Genomic DNA, 22088 nt, shown 5'->3' on the forward strand with positions numbered 1-22088 from the left:
TTTCATGTGTTGACAACATTAGATGCTTTAGTGTAATAAAAACTGCCGCATTTTAACCGTGCCGGCAGCACCAGGAAATCGGTATGGTGCCAACACGGAGTCTTACAGGAAGTTTGAACCTCACAGAGACCTACTGTAGCTAGCAAATAAGGAGAGGAAGATGGGTGGCGGATGTGAGAGGAGGAGAGAAAGAAAGAGCATTGAGTGTGAGAGAGGAGGCGGTGAATGATATTAGAATTTGGAGGAGGAAGCGTGTGGAAAGGTTATTGAGAAAATATGACTTCCTATTTGTTTGCTTATTGTGCGTTTATGAGAGGAGTAGAAAACAATTTGACCCGAATACATAATTTGGTCACATTTGAATCTGTAAATTAAATGAAAAGGCTTATTCTGTGTATCTTGTATACTTTTAAATTATTATTTTTATAATTCTACATTACTAGCCTTTTGAACATTTGACTTGGTAACCACTGATTCCACAAAAATGCAGTTTTTGTTTGATTTGGAAAGCTTGGAAAGCATCGAATTGAAGGTATTTCTGTAGTATTTTTTATTATTATTTTACATTTGTAAACAATAACTGTAAAGAGCAAATTTTGATGGAAACTTCAATTGACATGGTAGGTTTTGTGAGTGTATTGCATTAGCAAAGTAAGGCTGTCGTAGTCTTTGGGATTTTAGTAAATTTAGCAGGTTTCACACATACACACAATCTGGCTTTGAGAGTAAGCACACCCATCTGTGCTCATTGAATAAGGATTTTAAAGCACCGTTTTACTGATTGACAGAGAGGGAAACTTACATTCAGGTCAGGTTTCTTGTCATTGAAGGAAGATGATAAGAAAACTTTTTGTTACATCTTTTGTAATTAAGCAGCTAAAATCCCTATTGAAATGGTATCACAATAAAAATGAGAGATGGATTTCTCTGTTGTAGTTGTTGTTTTATCACATTTACTTTATGCTGTGACCTTTTATTATTATTATTATTATTTAAACTTCATGAGATATATTTCCACTTAATAAGCTACAAAATTAAAATGCATGAATGCATTATCATGCATTTTTTGTCTCTACTGTAGACCCTACATGGCAAATTTACCTTTCAAATAATCTGTAATAAATCTCAGATACATTTCCTTATCAGCAGCCTAAGATGTTCTAAAGAAGTCTGGCCCTCATAAAAAAAGAAAAAAATTCATGTAGCTCTGTCTGATATCCATGTCTGCAAACTCAGCAAATATGAAAGAATGAGTGGTGAGAAGACAAGCAGTGTTTTCAGCCTGAGCTCACAAATCATGCGACTGCCTGAACTCTCATTATTTCACATCAGTTACAGTCTCTTCACCTCTGAGGCTGCTGGATGTAATGCCCCTGTTTGTGAGGCTAGTGTGTTTTGAAATACATGAGTATGCTAGCCAGATCATGCTGTTAGTGGCCAGGTATTGAATAAAATGACTCAATTTATGTTTCATACTGTAATTGAAGTCTGTGAGTCAAATAGATCAGTTTTTATCCAGTTTCAAGTCTGCTTTCTGTCTGATCTTGTAATTTGTGATCTGGCACATGGGTAGATTGCTTTGTTGCTGATGAGTTACATGAAAAGAAGTTGAGCGCAACTTTCATTTTCTAGTCAGTGTTTTATTGTCAAGCTGCATTAGAAGTGAGAGCAGACATGTGTTTTTGCTCATCATTATGATCATTCAGGGAACAGTACTGCAGTGTTTGACCTGAAAATATTTACGGTTTTATTTTCCTAGTTTCTTAGATTCATAGGTCATTGTTTTCTTAGATAGGAAGGATGATATTTCCTTCTCTTCTGATGGACCTTTCAGCATAATGTTGAAACACAAGTACCGTACCTTTCATAAGGTTACAATCACATCATTCTTTCATCTTATAGGGTTTCATTAGGATTGTGTGTCTTTGTCCTTGAACTGTGTCCTTGCGCACCAATACAGTATTGCGTCTTGCCATACAACTTGTGTTTGGTATGAAATGCACATTTTTTAGAGTGTCTCTGTCCTCGCATGGTGCAGGGATCCCAGACCTTCTCTAGATTTAGACTAAACCCTGCAGCTAAGCTATTGGAGAACCAAAACGTAGCTAAGCATGCCTCAGCACTGAAGCCTAACATAGATCGCTCTGAATTTACATCAGCCAGTGGGGCATGATTCCTCATGAGAGGACTGCCTGCATGTGGCATCTACATCCCCATGAACATGTAATATTCATCTCTGACGTTGCCATTTGTGGTGCATCCAGTGGCGTGGAGTGCTCTGCTTGATGCCACAAGGTTCAGTACATTTCAGATGTTGTTCTTTTTGTAGCTTTCAGCAGTCCCATTGTTTTTCCTTTAGAAAGTACCTCTTTGAAATCTGTCTAAATGAATTCCTGTGGGCTGGAATTTAGGGGAAACAGTCATTATAAACAGTTGTTAGTTTGAAATTGAGCTGTGTTCAAATCTCAATCACAGTTTAAGTGGGGGATGGAATTTTTCCCATGTGGTCTCTCAAGTAAATTATGCTGAAAGGATGCTAGTTTCCGTGAACCACTGTAGACCACATTTTCTTTATTCCATTCTACAATGTGCTTGCTAGCAGATTTAATTAGCTCTAAATAGATAATTTTGTGTAGCCTACCTTTGTAAGTTGGAGGAACACCATATATCCACACAGCACTGCCGAAACCTGCTTAATCTTTTGCTTGTTTTATCTCACTATTAGCCTAAAAATAAAGACCAATACACCCACCTCCACACATACACCACACATGCATATTCATTCACTCCAAATATTGACTAGCATCTGTTAACTGTTGAGGTGCAGTTTTTGCTGAACAGGTTTTTCCGACGTTGAACTGATAAAGGTTCATCCCATTACTTTTAATAATACATGAACAATCTCTTAAGTTGCATACATTTAAAAATGACTCTAGAAATAGAGTGAGTTATCCATTGTTGTAGCGTTAGAAGTTTCTAGTTAAATGTGTTGTGCAATATGAAAAAAACACTGAATCAGAGGCTTGAAATGTATTTTAGCACCTCAACTTTTAAAACTTCATCTCAAATCTGCTATTCCTTTTTTTTACAGAAAGAATGGCTCTGCCTAAACTGCCAGACTCAAAGGGCTCTCTCTGGGCAACTTGGGGATATGCCACCTCCACCTTCTCCATCCAAGCTACCAGCCAAACACGAACCCACCCCTCCCTCCTCCCCAGCCCGTGCTGCATCCTCCACCCCTTCCTCTCCTGCACCTACTGCCACTGCTACCCCTGCCAAAGGGCTAACACAGATACCCAGCATAACTCAGGCCCCAGCTGACAAGTCTGAGCCAGTCTCAGCCAAAGTTGATGCTAAAGATGTCAAAAATACAGATGCAGAACAAGGGATTACAGCAGAGCCAGTACTGAAGAGTACACAGGTAGTACCAGAAGAGAGCAAAGAGCAAGCACCTGAGCAAATAGTTATGGAAGATGCCCCTCCTACACCTCATGTTTTAGAAGAGACAGCAGATGTTAAAGGGGCAGATGTAGAACAGGCTGAAACTGTAGAACAAACTGAGGACCATGTAGACGTACAGAATGCAGAGCAAAGTAAGCCTGAACAGTGCCAGGTTCAAAAGCTAGAATATGGTAACACAGAGCCTGAAAGCAGCCAAGAAGCACATATAATCGATAATGTTATTCATACCCTTCTGGTTAGTGATGTGGAAGCTGTTTCAGAAAAAGAAATAGAGCCACAATCTACTGAGACATCAGAGCCAGTCACAGAGACCAATGCAAGCTCTCCTATAAGCAAGGAACCACATAGTCAGACTACAGATAAACAATCTGAAAAGCTCACACTTCCCTCAAATGTAGATATAGCAGATAACATGTCTGTAAAGGAAAGCTCTATCGAGGCAGCAACTACTGATCCTGATCAAAGTAGCATAGGGGATGTGCCAGAGAGGAAACCTGAGGCCTCTGTGCAAAGTGAGGCAGCAAGGATTGAGTCCAGTGAGCCCAGTGATGATCAGCCATCCTATAATATTACTGATCAGGAAGAATCTGCAGAGCTAGAAAATAAAGCAGATCAACTTAAAAATGTAGTCATAGAGGAGGCCATTTTAGATAATGAATTAACAGAAGAGCCGGTTACAGAAACAACACAGTTAACCCCTGCAGGTTTTGCAGCAAGTAACCCAGCAAGTATTGCAGATGTATGTGACAAAGAAGAGATTATTTTACAAATGCCAGAGATGAAAGATTCATCTGAAAAGTCAGAAGTCACTAGCAAAGATTCTAGTCTTATGGCAAATGATATTTCTGTAGATATGATCAATGAGAATTCTGAAAAAAGTCTAACAGAAGATAAGATAGAGTTAGAGAACACATCACATACACAATTAGATGAGCTCTCACCATCTCCAGTTACTGATCTGAACTTCACAGAAAAAATATTGGCGAATGGAGATGAAAATGTTAGTACAAATAACCCAAAGGAGCACAGCACTAAAGAGATCTGTGTAGAAAAAGAGGATAAGCCACTGGAAAAGGAACAGATGAGCACAGATGAAACAGAGCTGGAAAAATGTATGCCAGATCAAGCAGGTGGAGATTTAAAGATTCTTGAGAACACAGAGGAGAAAGTCACTCTCAAGACTATGTCTGACAACATGAAATTTGAATTTAGTTCTGAAAGCACTTTCTCTCAACAAGAGATTAATTCAGTTAAAAACATAGAGGAGAAAAAGATGGGGGATGCATACCCTCCAGCCCTTCAAGAAGCTGCTCCCAAAACAGAGGGACAAAAATTAGAAACAGAGGAAGTCTGCGAACAAATCACAGAGTCAGATGCTGGTATTACACAGAATGAGAATGAATGTGAAGTCATTAAAGATGAATTATCATCTGTTAGTCATCATAATGTTTCAGAGATGGTAGAAAAACTATTTCCAGAAGAAGGGGAAATTAGGCAAATTCCAGACAGTGTGACAGAAAAAGCTCTAGAACAGTCTGTCATGTCAAGTGATTTTACTAACCAGAAAACAGAAGTCCCATCATCCCCGGTGGTTAGTCAGAATAAAGACATAAAAGCAATAATTGAGATTAAGCCTGAAGAGATGCAGTCTACACAACAATCCCAGACTCCTGCTGTGAAGGAGATGGTAGAAGAAATATTGCCAGAACATAAGGATATTAGGCAGATTCCAGACTCTGTGACAGAAAAAGATCTAGAACAATCTCCCATGCCAACTGATCAGAAAATAGAAGTACCCTTATCCCCGGTGGTTAGTCAGAATGAAGACATAAAAGCAATAATTGAGAATAAGCCTGAAGAGATGCAGTCTACACAACAAGCCCAGACTCCTGCATTGAATGAGATGTTAGAAGAAATATTGCAATCACAGAAGGATATTAGGCAGATTCCAGACTCTGTGACAGAAAAAGTTCTAGAACAGTCTGCCATGCCAAAGGGTCTTACTGAACAGAAAATAGAAGTCCCCTCATCCCCAGTGGTTACTCAGAATGAAGACATAAAATCAATAATTGAGATTAAGCCTGAAAAGATGCAGTCTTCACAACAAGCCCAGACTCCTGCTGTGAAGGAGATGGTAGAAGAGATATTGCCAGAACATAAGGATATTAGGCAAATTCCAGACTCTGTGACAGAAAAAGATCTAGAACAATCTCCCATGCCAACTGATCAGAAAATAGAAGTACCCTTATCCCCGGTGGTTAGTCAGAATGAAGACATAAAAGCAATAATTGAGAATAAGCCTGAAGAGATGCAGTCTACACAACAAGCCCAGACTCCTGCATTGAATGAGATGTTAGAAGAAATATTGCAATCACAGAAGGATATTAGGCAGATTCCAGACTCTGTGACAGAAAAAGATCTAGAACAATCTCCCATGCCAACTGATCAAAAAATAGAAGTCCCCTTATCCCCAGTGGGTAGTCAGAATGAAGACATAAAAGCAATAATTGAGAATAAGCCTGAAGAGATGCAGTCTACACAAGTCCAGACTCCTGCCGTGAATGAGATGGTAGAAAAAAGATTGCCAGAACAGAAGGATATTAGGCAGATTCCAGACTCTGTGACAGAAAAAGATCTAGAACAATCTGCCATGCCAAAGGGTCTTACTGACCAGAAAATAGAAGACCCCTCATCCCCGGTGATTAGTCTGAATGAAGACATAAAAGCAATAATTGAGATTAACCCTGAAGAGATGCAGTCTACACAAGTCCAGACTCCTGCAGTGATTGAGATGGTAGAAAAAAGATTGCCAGAACAGAAGGATATTAGGCAGACTCCAGACTCTGTGACAGAAAAAGATCTAGAACAATCTGCCATGCCAAAGGGTCTTACTGACCAGAATATAGAAATCCCCTCATCCACAGTGATGAGTAAGAATGAAGACAAAAAAGCAGTAATTGAGATTAGGCCTGAAGAGATGCAATCTACACAACAAGTCCAAACCCCTGCTGTAACATCTACCACATCTAGTGAGAAAGATAAATTAGCCAGTGAGGAGATGATGGAAAAAGCACTGCCTGTAGCTAACCTGGAAATCACTAATAAAACTGAACTTGAATCTACAGCTAAATGTGTGCCCCATAGTCTAGACCATGATGTAGAAGTAGTCTCCCCACCATCTACATTTAGCCAACAGGAAAGAAACAAATCAGAGGAGGGGAAGTTGACCTCTGAACCAGAAGAAAAATGTGATGATGCGTTACAGCCATTGATAAAGCCTAATAAAATTGATGAATCTGAAGAGGTAACTGTACATGTAGCTGTAGAGGTATAGATATCCTAATAAACTAGGTTCATTGTGTAGACACCTACAGCATCCCACAGTTGATCCTATGTAGGGGTATAGATAAATAGTAGAAAATCTAGGTTAATTGACTAGACACCTATAATATCCCAACAGTTATCGTACGTAGTTCACTTTTCCCTTGTTAAATATAATGCATGTTTTTATTATGGTTGAAATTATAACTTGTCAAATTCTAATTTTTTTTCTGTTTTGCAGAATAAAGAAGAGGCTGCTGTCCCAGTGAAAGAAGGTGAGCTACTGAGGGAGCCTAGTGAGAAAGATAAAGAAAGCAGCCCCACGAGTCCTTCAGACTTGGCCAAGTTGGAAAGCACTGTCCTTCCAATACTAAAGGCTCAGACAACTTCTAAAGAGGAATCACAAACTGAAACTCCAAAGGTCAAGCGTCGACTGGTAGTGTTGCCAATGTCTCCAGAACCCAGCTCAGAGGATGACCAACATGGAGAAACGCAAGAGCAAAAGACTGATGCACCAAAAAAAGAGCGGAAAAAACTTCTGGTTCCAACTGATATCCAAGGAGATTCTTTTGAGGACAGTAGTGAGGGAGAACCTTCACCTAAACTGCAAAGAAAAAAGCCTGTTGGAGATAAGGAAGTAGAAATGGAGAGTCCTATGGACGAGGAGGATTTCATCCGGAAGCAGATCATAGAGATGAGTGCAGATGAGGATGCATCACCATCTGATGAAGAAAACCTTGCCAGACGGAAAATTAAAGATCAAGAGAAGAAGCAAATGGAACAAAATGCAAAGAAAGATGATAAGGACAAAAGTGAATTGTCTAAAGGGAGACGCCTACTTAAAAAGAACAGTATCAGTCCAGAAGATGAGCCTGAACGGAAGAGTATTATCTCTGTAACTAAAATTGAAGAACTAGCTAAAGGAGAACAACCTTCAGTAGACAGTGGAGCTGGCATCCGACATTTCAAAACAATTGAACTCAACAGTACAGCAACTGTACGTCAGACATCAGATGATGGTGAGGTAGAGAGCCTTACAGACTCTCCTGATGACAGGTCAAGAGGTGAAGGCTCTTCCAGTTTACATGCATCCAGTTTTACCCCAGGAACATCTCCAACATCTTTGTCTTCTCTTGATGAAGACAGTGACAGCAGCAGCCCAAGTCATGTTCGGTCTAGTGGTGAAGGCAAGCAGCAGAGGAAAGCGAAACACCGGCAGCCAGGTCAGATGCTTCCTACCATTGAGGATTCATCGGAGGAAGAGGAGTTGCGAGAGGAAGAGGAGCTTCTGAGAGAACAGGAGAAGCAGAAGGGCACAGGAAAGAAGTCAAAGAAAGACAAAGAAGAGATACGGGCACAGAGGAGGAGAGAAAGGCCCAAAACTCCGCCAAGCAACCTTTCACCAATTGAGGATGCATCTCCCACAGAAGAGCTACGACAGGAAGCAGAGATGGAGGAGTTCCGCAGGTCTTCCTGCTCAGACCTATCCCCAAGCATGGAGTCAGAACCAGAGAGCTTTGAGATTCTGCCAGAAAAGATTGTTGCGGTCCAAAAAGTGTATCAGTTACCAACATCAGTCTCGCTGTACTCTCCAACAGATGAGCAACACATTGATAGTCAGTCCAAAGAAAAGAGAAAACAAACATTAAAAAGTGCTGATGAGACATATGAAGAGATTATGCTAAAGGTTAAATCTCCAACTAATGATGGCAAGGAACATCCACCTGGTAAAGAATCTCTTTATGGGGGTATGCTGATAGAAGATTATGCATATGAGTCTCTTGTTGATGATGCATCCTATGAGCAGGAACCAGATAAACTTTCTGTGTCAGAGAAACCCAAAAAAAACCTGAGATCACCTGATGAGGTTTATGAGGACATGATGCAAAGAAAGAAAGAGATTATGCTGAAGGAAACGGAGATAACACACAGTAAGCCAGTAGAAGATGTTCCTAAAGCAGAAACTGTGTTGCCTGATACCGACTCAAGCAAAGAGCAAAGCACTATGTCATCAAGCATCACAGGCCAGTCCGGAAAGGACGGAAGACCATTATTAGATGCAGAAGCAGCCTATGAAGAACTTATGAAGAAGCAAAGAGCAGTACTAACCCCAGGAACCAGTCCAACTCAAGCAGGCCCTGATCTGAGTGGCATGGCACAAGGGACAACAATAGCCCAAGTTGAAAAAACTGAGCCAGCACCCCTACGAAGAATACTGCCTATACCTGATCTGAGAGTGACACAGTGCTCATCAGGTGAAGAGGAATCTGGTGAAGAAAGCATTCCTGATCAAACGCAGAACTTTGAGAAAGCTACAGTTTCAGTTACAAAGACTGAACCAGAACCACTTCTGGATGAGGCTTTCCAGAAAACATCAGCCTCAGAGCCAGTTGTAGATGATTTGTCACTACAAAGAGAAGTAATATTGCCTGCAGTATCAAGTGATTCACAGGATGCCACAGAGAAAATTGTAGGAATTGAGCAGACAGGTGTTGTTGACTTGTCCAAGTCTTCAACCTCTGGTCAAATTGACTCTTTTACAGCACCAGTTCCTAGTGTAATTTCAAGACCGTCAGCCCCAGTAGTTGTAAGTGTATCACCTTTGCCCACAGTACCGCAATATATAGTATCCACTATGCCTAGTGTAGTATCGACTGCTCCACCAGTTCCTCCCAAACCAGTAGTACTACGCAGAGCTGCATCTCTGGAAAAAGCAGACATTCCAGTTCCTCCACCCTTACCCCCTCCAACACTACCCAAACCCTCTGTGTATCCCAAAAAGACTCCACCACAGGTCCCCCCAAGAACTACTCCAGTTGGCATGCCAACCACAGGTGACAGTGTACCAGTAAGGCAGCCTCTTACTCCGGGCTCTAAGCCCCATGTTCCTCCACCTGTACCACCTAAGCCATCCTCTATTCCTGCAGGCCTAACCTTCAGTCACAAACCTGGGGACACTGTTAAACCTCCCATAGCTCCCAAACCCATAGCTGGTGCTCAACCACCCTTTACAGCCCACACACCTACCAGACCTACTATACTGAGTACAAGCAGTGCAGATAGTGTCCTTAATCTGAGTCCCTCTGCTGAAAGTAAGGGCACATCTCCTCTCAAGTCCCCTACATCACCCAGGTTTGGCAAGGTTTTACGTGACACATATGTTGTTATTACTTTGCCATCTCAGCCCGGTTCACCTACAGAAGGTATCATGACCCAAGCCTCAATAACTCCTAGCCAAGAATCACCTCAGAAACTGCCTCCTTCACCACCTCAACCACCTCCACAGTCACAAACAACTAGAGTACCATTGGCATTCACACGAATTACTGAATCTATTGAAAGTCAAGAAATATGTGGTCCAGAGAAGGTAGTTTCTAGCATGAGTCATGTCTACGAGGCTATATCAGCCTCAACACAGCCTCAGTCAATTATTCCAAATGTTGGCGTTCAGGTAGTTACCACTGAAGTCCAAAGAACCACAGTGTCTGTTGTGCATGAAAGAACACCACCTCCACATCCCATTCCAAGAGCCACTGGCATCTCTGTTGTTCAAGAAAACATAAAAACTGAACCAGGTCAAGTGCAGAATGGTCATGCCTACCATCCTGGTGAGGTGGTGGATCTCCGAACCCCAAAATTAGATGCAGAGACATCCATGAAAGGCGTGGATCTGTCCTCCTCTGAGTCAAGACGACAGTCCCTTGCTTTTGATAGTGGTGGACGTCAGCAAAGTGCTGTGCAGTCATCTGTAGTAAACCTAAGTACTGACACTTCCTCGGTCTCAGTGGTTACTGACAACATCACCATCCTCACATGCACAGCCACTGTAGCTTATGATGCATCTCTGGCTACATCAATGCCTCTCCAACTTACAACAGCTAAATCCTTTGAGCCTGTGTCTCAAATTATTTACAGGCCTGTGGATTCTCAACCAGAGAAACCCATAAATCTCTCTACAACCATAAGTAAAACTGTTCCTGTAACAATGGCTCCTACAATTGCAAGCAATGGCATTGCTGTGACTATACCCCCTCGTCTAGAAACAGGCTTATCCGGTGCAGTTGACCTCACCACAGTAAAACCTGCACAGACTGTGGTTGCAATGAATGGGTCCACTGCAGAGGTGGTGACTGCTGTAATTACAGAGGATGATGGAAAACCAGTAGATCTTACTGCTGGAAGAAGAACAGTCTGCTGTGATGTAGTCTACAAGCTTCCTTTTGCAAGCAGCTGTACAACTCAGCAGCCCTCAGCTCCATTACCAGAGGATCGTTTTGGCTACAGAGATGACCATTATCAATATGATCGTACTCCTTATGGTATAAGAGGTCTTGGGGGCATTAAACCCTCAATGTCGGACACAAACCTGGCAGAGGCTGGTCTCTTCCTATATAAAAGTAAACATAGTTATGATTACAAGGAGGCTACTGAAGGTGCTGTAGACCTGACATCTGGAAAAATGTTGGTGGCAGGTCAGTATGAAATTGAAGATCTTTCTTCTCGATATCATTTTGAGTTACCTCTGCTTATTCCCAGCTGATTTTTCGTATGCCTGTCTGTTTTTTGGGAAGTCATTTTGCATGCTCTCAATTTTTTTATTCTTTATTTATTTTTATTTTTATTTTTATTTTTGCATGTCGCTGCATGCTATTCAGTATACTTACTGCTGTTTTAATTTTTCATTCTTTGGATGGTGCATGGTTATCTCAGTGCTGTTACCATTGCACTCCTTGTATGTGCTGAACTCTAATCTATCAAAATGAACTTTTAACAGGTGAAGCTGTAGACTATTCAAACAAGTCTACAGGAGTGTGCACTGGAATGACAGTTCCACAGTACACACAAGCCAGGATTACTTCAGCAGTTGGAACCCACTATGGTGTTTCTAGTGTCCTAAGATCTTCCAATGGTATTGTTTATTCTTCTGTAGCAGCACCAGTTCCTTCTACGTATGCCATAACCACCCAGCCTGGCTCTATCTTCAGCACATCCTACAATACTCTATCAGGCATGCACACAAGTGATACTATGCCGTCACTGTCAACTCTACAAAATCAACCTCTCACTAGATCACACAGCTTTCTTTCAACTATTGCTGTAACCACAGCAGAGGAACAAAGCGATATACCCTTAAATCTGGAGACTGTTGTTTCAAAGGCTGGCCTTTCCACAACTCTCTCAGATGTAGTTTCTACAGTCACCACAGTGGCAGCCCTGGACACCTACACAAATGCTTCACTGGATGCAATTGCAGCCTCTTTAGAAGCTCTGTCTTGTCCAGGAGATGGACAGTACCAGGTGGAGCGTGAGCTTCTTGAGCTAGAGAAGATGAAGCAGCAACGCTTGGCTGAAGAACTTGAGTGGGAGAGACAGGAGATACAGCGATTCCGTGAGCAAGAGCAGCTTCTTGTGCAGAAGGAACTGGAAGAACTCCAGGCCATGAAACAGCAAATACTATGTCAGCAAGAAGAGGAGAGACAGGCCCACCTTTTGATGCAAAAGGAAACTTATGCTCAACAACAGGAGCAGTTAGAGCAGATCCAGAGACTCCAAGAACAGCTCAGACTTCAGCTGGAGGAACAGAAGTTCAGGCAGATGTATCCAAGTGAAGTCCTACCAGAGGCTCTTGTTGTGGCAGGAGAAAGAAAAATGGACAGTGGCTGCCAGACTGATGAGGAGGATAATACTGAAAAGGCCTACACTGCAGGAAGGAAAAAGAAAAGTACAAAGAAAAGTGTTGATAGCTGTGTACAGACAGACGATGAAGACCAAGATGAATGGGAAGTTCCTGCTCGAGGCAGGCGCAGTAGACCACGTGGTGGTAAAAATGGCACAGGTGAAAGAGGACCTGTTTCAGTTCAGGCCCTAACTGAAATCTCTGTACAAACAGATTCCTCAGGAACACTTAGGGGACACTCTGTGCAGGTAGATACTAGAGTAGATTATCCTGACTCTGACAGAACTTCCTCTCCAAAGAGGCGTCCCACTCCACTTGATATATGTCAGTCTCCTCACCTCAAAGCAGATGCCTCTACTCTTCAGGTTGTCCCAGGTCCTCCCAAATCCCCAAAAGTACTGTACTCTCCAATTTCCCCTTGTGTATCCCCTAGCAAATCCCTTGAGTATTTGTCCTATGAGAAATCGCTTGGAGACACGAGTCCACAGAGAATACGCTCTGCCACAGATCTATCTAAAGGTCCACCAACAAGTCCTAGGGCTCCCAAGGTCATACAAAGGTCAATGTCTGACCCCAAACCCATGAGCCCAACTGCTGAAGAAAGGGCAGCAGCAAATTTCCAGTATTCTGAGGGTTACTCTGTGAGTATACAAGATTTTTTCATAAGCGTTTACTTTTGTAACGTTTAATCTCAGCATCATATTAACTTTCTTTTTACATAATTGTTTGTTTATGTATGATTTCAAAATTGTAAAGCCTTGAGGCAGATTTATCTAATTGTTTTGTGCAAAATCTTGTGCTTTAATTGTATTATTGCTCTATTTCTCTTTTGTTTTTCAAATGTTGCCCTAGGCCTGGTAGTCATTGACATGCTAGATGTTGGTTTTAATATTTACAGTGATTGTCCCTTTAAAGGCAATACAGCAGAACACCAGATATAGAGTATCCTCAAGGCATGTCTGACATGAGTTAATAAAATCCTCTAGAGAGTTTTCTTTTTACCATTCTCCTTTGTTCTCAATCAAATAGAAAACTCAAGTGCTTGCTTGTTTTTAAAGTTCTTAAATTTAAAGCCTTTAATCCACTATGGTCATTCTTTTTATGAACAATAAAGCTTTGTCATTTAACACTCATAATTCTCTTTTTATTTGTCATCCAAAGGGAAAGGGATCTCCAAGTGGAACTCCATCTGGAACCCAAAAGAAAGTTAAAAGAACTCTTCCTAACCCACCTTCAGAGGAAGAAGCTGTTAATGCTGGTCAGACAGCCTACAGCACTGGCTCAGCTCGTCGCCGCCTCTGCCGGAGCACTAACATGGCACGGGCAAAAATCCTGCAGGACATTGACCGTGAACTAGACCTGGTTGAGAGAGAGTCGTCCAAACTGCGTAAAAAGCAAGCTGAACTGGATGAGGAGGAAAAGGAGATTGATGCCAAGCTGCGATACCTAGAGATGGGCATTAACCGAAGAAAGGATGCATTGCTCAAAGAAAGGGAAAAGAGGGAAAGGGCGTATCTGCAGAGTGTTGCAGAGGACCGTGACTACATGTCTGACAGTGAGGTGAGTAACATTCGTGAAACAAGAGTTGGAGAGGAGGTCGGTGGACATGGGCTTGAGAGACCACGTACTGCACCACAGTCAGAACTTGATGAATTTGTTCCTCCACAGACCAAACACGACCAGTATGGAAAATATTCCCAGTACCAGTACACACAGTACCAGCAGTCTCTGTACCAGCCTCAATCGCCATACCAATCCCAGTCCATCTACTCTTCTGTTCCTTCTCTGACTGCCTCACAGCAACAGAGCTACCACCAAATGCTCTTGCTCCAGCAGAAAGCCAGACAACAAGCTGCTCTCCTCTCTGAATTAGATTCTACCAAAATTGCCACCAACTATGACACCTCATCTTACTTAGGAGGAAAGTATGGTAACCATCTTGACTTGCATAGCCTAGAAGATCGTGCTGGCAGCATGGCAGTCAGTCCTATGTCAAATGTATCTGCTGACTCCTTCTACGCAGATTTAGAGCAACATCAAACACCAAGGAGCTATATGCTTTTGGAAGATGCAGCAGAACTTGCAAAAAGCACTGGTAGCCTTTCATCTTCCAGCTATGGAATTGCTGAGAGGGAACTAGCCAAAGCAGAACGTCTTCTGAGACGCACTGCTGCAGATGTTGGTACAGACTACCTGGGAAGCTCCTCCAGACTTCACTCCTATGGTAAGGCTCAAGATGAGGATGACCCAATGGAAGAACCATTTGAGCTAAAGCTTTTAAAACAACAACTGAAACAGGAGTTCCGGAGAAGCACAGGGGGCACTGAAAGCTTAGAGCAGCTTGCTGGACTCTCACATCACTACACCTCCAGCACTGGAGTGACTAGTGGTGGCTACAGGGCCTACCCTAAAACTGAAAAGTACAGCATCAGTAGACTGACCTTAGAGAAACAGGCTGCCAAGCAACTTCCAACATCTATGCTCTACCAGAAACACAAAAACACCAGCAACATAGGCAAGTACTCCTCCATCCAGGATAGCAGGAGTCTAGAAACAGACTATAGCAGCTACTTGGGGTCCAGTAGTGCCTCTCCCAGATCAAGCAGACTTCTGCAAGATGAAATCACCTTTGGGCTACGCAAGAATATTGCAGAACAGCAGAAATACCTGGGCTCCACTCTTGGGGCCAATTTGGCAGGTTCACTCAATCTGGGCCAAAGCCTAAATCTGAGCCCAGGCATGAGGTCCTCATTGGGAGAAGACTCTGCTTACCCCAGTGGAAGTAGGTCACGGCCTTCTTCTAGACCCTCCTCTGTGTATGGCCTTGACCTGTCCATTAAAAGGGATACCTCAAGTTCTTCTCTGAGGCTTAAAGCAGAAGGTGACCCCTCCTCAGACACCTCAGCTTTCCAGACTCCATCAGGCAGGTCAAAACCTACAAGCCTGCCCATTGTACAAGGTGGGCGTGGACGTATCCCTATTGTGGCACAGAACTCAGAGGAAGAGAGCCCACTGAGTCCAGTGGGTCAGCCAATGGGTATGGCACGGGCATCGGCGGGTCCGCTCCCACCCATATCTGCCGACTCCCGTGATCAGTTTGGGTCATGTCTGTCCCTCCAAGACCCTCAACAACAACATCTCAGAGAAGATCCTTCAAGAGGGCGTGGCTATGTGCTAATGGATGATCTGCAGGGCACCATGTCTGATAGTGAAGGTAATTTGTTTGTCCACAGACTGTCCTCTTGGAGTGACTTTTCATACACAGTTCCAGATTTTTATTTATCTATGTTTCATCTTGTACGTACTCGTTCCTGTCTATATGAAGGCATCAGTTCTCTGCTGATAACTGCTTTTCTGTCTTGTTTGAGCTTTCTTCTCCTATGCTTAAATAATGAAAGAATCACACTATCCCTGTTGTCTTTTTGTAGTAACATTTCTATGGTATAGTTACTGTTGGAGTTTGCATTTTGCATGTGATTTCTTCTTAAACTGACTTTTTGTTTTTGTGTGACCTCCTATAGTGCATGCTTTCAGTCTTTGTATTTTAAGTAAATATGTACATCTGCTCTCTGAATGGGATGAATGAGAAAAGGTTGATGGAAATGCGGACGGGATATTATAAATCTCTCTTGTCATTAGCATAAGAATAGCCTAACAACCCTTAACATTTTTAGTTAAGCTGTTTGTAAAAAAAACAGAGCTGCACATGGTCTTAATTAGTCATCTGTTTAGTTATCTTATAGTTATTTAGCTATCCTAAAAGTGCCTTCTAGCAAAAAAAGTCATAGTATAACTACACAGATCATCCCTTTATTTAATTCTTTCATATTGCTTTATAGATATGTTGAACTATATGTAATCCCTCAGCCGCAACAAATTGTATTACAGAGATATGTTGTTCTCTATAAGGTCAGGCATTTAGTTTCCTTTCATACAGACAATACAGTATATACAAAATGTTGTAGCCCAAACAAACTTCTATCTCTCAGTGATAGATGATACTCTTCATGCATGTTGCTAGCATGTACCAGAGTAAATATTACCATGCCAGTTTTTGTTTGCATGTTTTATGTTCCTGTAATAAATAGAATGTTTGTGTCTCTTCCTGTCTGGTTTTGAATAAACTCTTTCACTTTCTTGCATGTTCATCTGCTTTCTTTTTCTCTTAGGAACTAATAAATGCCTTCAAATAGAAAGGGCTATGCTTTTTCTCACCTGTTAATGTTTGTCTTTTAATTTCTACCTTTAACAAAACCATTTAAAGTATAGTTTGATTGATGAGATTGATGAGATCAAAACAGTAGTTGCATTGCATTGCATGCCTCTTCCCCTCATTATCTGTGAAATGCATGAAATTACATGAACTTAACACTGTACAATACAAAAACATCATGAATATTGTAATTGTTACACAATATAGGGTTAAAGAATCACACAACCACAGAACGTGAAGCTCAAACCCAAAATACTCACCAATTTTAACATGTTCTTTCTTTCATTTATCTGTAAATTGACTGACCCCATACATTTAACAGCATATGATGTGTTGTTCATCATATGTACCATCTGGAAGTAAATGCATTTACCTTGGTTGCAGCACTAAGTGAATCCCTGGTGGGTTTGAGCAGAGACGATCCAGGAAACTCACATGAGAATGTCACAAACGGTAGAGTATAACCACCTTAGACTCCTGCACGTCTCCCGTCTCCCCCACACCCCTGCTACCATGACCACCCGCCTGCCAATCACCCATGAGCTGTTAGGCAACCAAATCGACTGCAAATTCATCTCCATAACAACATGTTGCAGGAAGTATGACAAATTTGCACACTAATGTAATGGCGCGTTAGTGAATACAGCTTTTGCATCTGTGATTAAATTGGAATTTCACACTCCTTTCTCTCTAAAAATAACATTCATTTTCTCAGCGTAAGCTGCTGCAGTTTTACCAATTTGGTTAACAAAACATCATTCATATAATACTAGTAATAGTTTTGCATATCAAATCTATTGAAAGTAATGACTTCCTGATAAAATTGGCCACGATCATTAGGCTATACACAATAATAGTGCTCCATGGTAGTGAGTGTTTCAGCATGTAACAGGATCTACATCTATCATATCATTTTACATCTGAATGTCAGGTCTGTAAACACTAAAACTGTCTTCTGTTAAATGTTGATGACCTGAGGTCAATTATTCACTTGCCTATGAAAACATCTTGGAATCTAAAATTGCCTCTAAAATGTTAAAACTCTATAAAACTCCCCTTTTCCACATTGTAGACACATCCCAACACTATTGCAAGGTAGTGTGCCAAAATCTTTCCTACCTCTGTCTGTCATTAACCCTTGTCTCGTTTATGAAAACTTAAGAACTTTTTAGGGGAAGGTACAGTAGCAAAAAAGCCTTGCTCTAAATCTCCTTCTAAAGAATTCTAATGGAGAATTATATATAGAAAAAAGAAACACAATCTGACGACTTGTATCCTCAGGGTTTGTTTTAGTTTTAGGTTTGCATGCAAAAATAACTGCTCTACTTTATATAACCATTTCCTTTTCTGTCCCAGATGGCTCTATATTGTTTGAATTTGAGACTGCATATGTACCTTAGCTGTCTCTAGCACCTGATGTTACCAGAGGGTCTTTAGGGGTTTGTTTTAACAGACCGGCAAGCAAGACTTAACGTTTTAATTTCCATCTGTTTTTCTGAAGCGTACCACCTGCGACGGGAGGAAACTGACTGGTTTGATAAACCTCGAGATGGGCGCACAGAGAACGGACAAGGGGATAGAAGACAGGTGATATATATGGTTTTGCATTAGCATTTCAGCCCAACTAGCAAGAAACAGTAAATATACACTGCAAGAAAAACATTATTGCATGTTAGGGTGTTAAGAAAATGTCTCATTCTGATTTGATGTCCCTTTAGGGAAAGTCAGCACACTACCCTTTTCCTCACACCAGAATAAAACTACAGAGGGATCCCAAAGATCGTAGTGTATCAGGTAAGTGCAACCTGTCAAATACTCAGTGCTGTGTTGCTTGGCTTCCTGACATGTTCCAACAATGTAGACAGACGTTTAGGACAGCTGCCCCTGATAAAAGAGGATCTGTTCGCTTACCAGGCCATCATGGAGAGATGCCCAAGGCTTATGTCTATGCAAACATTAGTTTCGCCATGCTGAGATTGCATTGGCACAGTTTTATTTTATGCTTACTACTAAACACATTAGCTCTTCTCCAATTTCCCTTTAGCGTCCTCTTGTGGCACTCCATTTTGCCACATCATTGCACACAAAATGTCAACAGACACAAAACCGCGCCAGAGTCTAGCCCCTCCTCATGCTTTGGTATGTCACGTACTGTAGGTGTGGTTGATTTTCCTCAATATACTGTGTCAATGTTTCTTTAAGCACTAGAATGGGGCAGACATTGCACAGCGATGTGGCAGATTGGCATCCCTCCAGTTTCATCAGTCATCAAAGCTCAAAATGGCGTGTAATGCACAAATTGGATTATCATCGTAATTAGAAACTGATGAACAAACAAGTGCTTTAAAAAAAGACAATGAATATAGCTATAGTAAATGTCCTGTGCTGACTGGTGGATTTGTTGCACTGTAATTATGGTAATGGAAGGGTCTGTGTACTATGATTCTGAATGACAGGAAGTCACACAAGTCATAGAACAGTTTTTGTATAGAAATATCTTTACTACAAAAAAGCTTGAGCACATTCGTGAATGCACGTCGAAGTCGAAGAAATTGTTGAATGAAGTATTCTCATAGCTTCATAAAATTACAGTTGAATCTCTGATGTCATATGGACTATTTTAAGAAGATACACCCCTTGTGGCAAATAGCCAACCTGATCTCATGACGAAAACATACCTGTGGGAACTTTTCAAGACGCGAAATACGTTCCGCCATGTACATTTTGTGACATATTCAATGTGAGATGTCCACTGAGTGGCACTAAAACACTAAGTGTTCATTTTTTTAGCTTTTTCATCGTGAGTCAGGTTTTTCACGAGATTCATACACAAGGATTCCGCCTTAGTTCAATTCCATGCCAGCTGAGCTACCAAGCAAGCTTGTTATGTCCAGAAAGTGAAACATATTGAGCTGTGATAATAACTGTGTACGAAAACGATTACAAGTGCTCGCTGTTTTTTGTTGTAATTTCTGTTTGCATCTTGCAAAAGCCTCTTTCACACAGCTATACTGGAAAATACACGGAAAATGTGTACAGTGATTTGTCCTGGGATGGTTTCCTTTTGGTTCATTCAATATACCAGTAATTTTCCGGAATCTGCCTGTGTTCACACACATCCCATGTGTGAAGATGCCGTAAAGACACGTGACATTTGGATGTAATGTGATGTATAAAAATGTGATATTTTTAACGCTGTGAACGTGGATCTTTCTTCAAAACACCCAGTAAATGAGTTGCACAATAATGTGTACACATTATTATTTTCTCACAGGAAATGGACTGGGAATCCGTGTGGTTGGAGGCAAAGAGGTCCCGGGCAGCAACGGAGACATTGGTGCATATGTTGCCAAAGTATTACCTGGAGGAGCTGCAGAACAGACGGGAAAGATTGTAGAAGGTAGGCACCTCAAGGAAGGGTGGTTAGTCTTTTAAACCTGCCAATGAGTGGGTTCACTGTTTTGGTTAAACTGTAGAGGTGTATCGATGTTCAGTGTCTCTCAGAGCGGGGAGAGAAGCACATCTGTTGACGTTAAGGGGCACAGTGTGACGAGATATTTTAGAGTAGGAGACAGGAAAAACAAATGATGCTTATCCGCGTGATTCTTCACCTCCAGGCTCCAGGAGTGACTCACTCTTGATGTGAGAGATAAAGATAGAGAAGCAGAAAATGAAGTTGAAGTTTCAGGTTCACGACTGTGTTTCCTCAGCAGCGTAGGTGTTGCGCAGATCAAATGAGAGTCGAGTGTTAAATTTATATCAAAACTTTGACTGAAATGTCTCTGGAGAGTTCCGCAGAACAGAGTTTGAGGTTTTACTGCTTTAACGCTGTGTTTTTTCACAATGCCGTCGTTATGTAAATATGCACTTTACAAAATCAGAATTGACCTCATTGTGACAGATTTGCCCATTGATGGCTGTCAGCAAGAGTTTCTCATCGACTTAGAAGAATCTTAACAGACTTTTGGAATAAAACCCAGAGTGAAATCTGAATTTCATGACTGATTTAGACTGTCTTGATTGACTATTTCAGCCATTTTGATGGAGCTGAATTTTACAAGCTCTATTGATCTCTGTTGTGACGGAGACGTTAATGCTTTCTCTTTCTCCAGGGGTGAGCTCAGAGTGTTGTAAATTAGGTCTGCTTGGGCTCCGGCTTTTGTGCTGCTTTCTCCCGGTCATAATTTACGAGGGGCCGGGATAGGTGGCGAGGGAGAAAGTGAAGCCAGAGGGAGTGGAACTGTCTGTGCACAGGCTTATTTATGAGACTATATACAACAGCTGGGCTTTGTGAGAGAACATTCTGAGCTTTGACTGGGACTGACACTTCACATCTGTCTTCCTCCTCCTCCTCTCGTGCTCTCTATCAAATATCACTTTGTATTTAGACATCTGATTCCTTAGCTGTGTTCTCCCTCTACTCCTCATTTTCTGTTCTGTTCTTTTCTCTTCTGTTCTCATGTATACTCTCTCGTCTTTTCTCATCTTGTCTCTTAGTCCTCATATCTTCTTTTCTTTACTCTTTTCTCTTCTGTACACTTGTCTCACCTACCTTGTTCCGTCTCTCTTTCTTCTTATCTCATCTCATCTTATTTAGTCTCTTCTACTATCCTCTTCTCTCGCCTTGTCTCGTCTCTTCATGTATCATAATGTCTCTGTCCCACATATGTGACCCTGGAACACAAAACCATTTTCGGTTTATGCTAAAAATCATTAGGATATCAAGCAAAGATAATGTTCCATGAAGATATTTGGTAAATTTCCCACCATAAATATATCAAAACTTAATTTGATTAGTAATATGCAGTACAACGAACTTAATTTGGACAACTTTAAAGGCGATTTTCTCAATATTTAGATTTTTTGCACCCTTAGATTTTCAAATAGTTGTTTCTCAGCCAAATATTGTCCTATCCTAACAAACCATACACCAGAGCTTATTTATTCAGTTTTCAAGTGATGTATAAATCTCAAATTTCAAAAAAATTGATCCTAATGACTGGTTTTGTGGTCCAGGGTCACATATTGTCCTAGCAGCAGTTGAAGCTTCTTAAGGGTAAAATGTCCATCTCATCTTATTTAGTCTCTAGTATCCTCTTCTTTCTTCTTGTCTCGTTTCTTCTCGCATTGTATTGTCTCTCTCCCACATATTGTCCCAGCAGCAGTTTCTTAAGGGTAAAATGTCAAATGTTTCTACTTGCTGTAAGTGTGATTATGTATGCAGTCGGCATGGTTACATTAGCCATGTGACTCATGTATATTCTCAAGCTCAGTAGAACAGGCTGGTGTTAAGCAGTGGAGTAATGTGAGCCGGCTGTTTAGTCTCTCACATTAAACTATAAAATCTGGGAGTGTGTGCATATACAGTACATGACATGAGTACACATTCACCTCCAGGGACCCCAAGTGTCCACC

General features: G+C 41.4%; 1 protein-coding gene across 1 annotated transcript in view; it reads left to right on the top strand.

Annotated features, from left to right (window-relative positions):
* The window catches only part of pcloa (piccolo presynaptic cytomatrix protein a), a 52634-nt gene that overhangs the window by 12768 nt on the left and 17778 nt on the right, over positions 1-22088 (top strand). Inside the window, exons 4-11 of the mRNA XM_073838666.1 lie at positions 3092-3574; positions 7025-11255; positions 11558-13101; positions 13622-15674; positions 17058-17126; positions 18175-18260; positions 18392-18467; positions 19948-20073. Coding sequence (XP_073694767.1) covers positions 3092-3574; positions 7025-11255; positions 11558-13101; positions 13622-15674; positions 17058-17126; positions 18175-18260; positions 18392-18467; positions 19948-20073 — 8668 coding nt within the window. The remainder of the gene's footprint in view (positions 1-3091; positions 3575-7024; positions 11256-11557; positions 13102-13621; positions 15675-17057; positions 17127-18174; positions 18261-18391; positions 18468-19947; positions 20074-22088) is intronic.

This window comes from Garra rufa, chromosome 4 (genome assembly GCF_049309525.1).
Source record: "Garra rufa chromosome 4, GarRuf1.0, whole genome shotgun sequence".
Taxonomy (NCBI): Eukaryota; Metazoa; Chordata; class Actinopteri; order Cypriniformes; family Cyprinidae; genus Garra; species Garra rufa.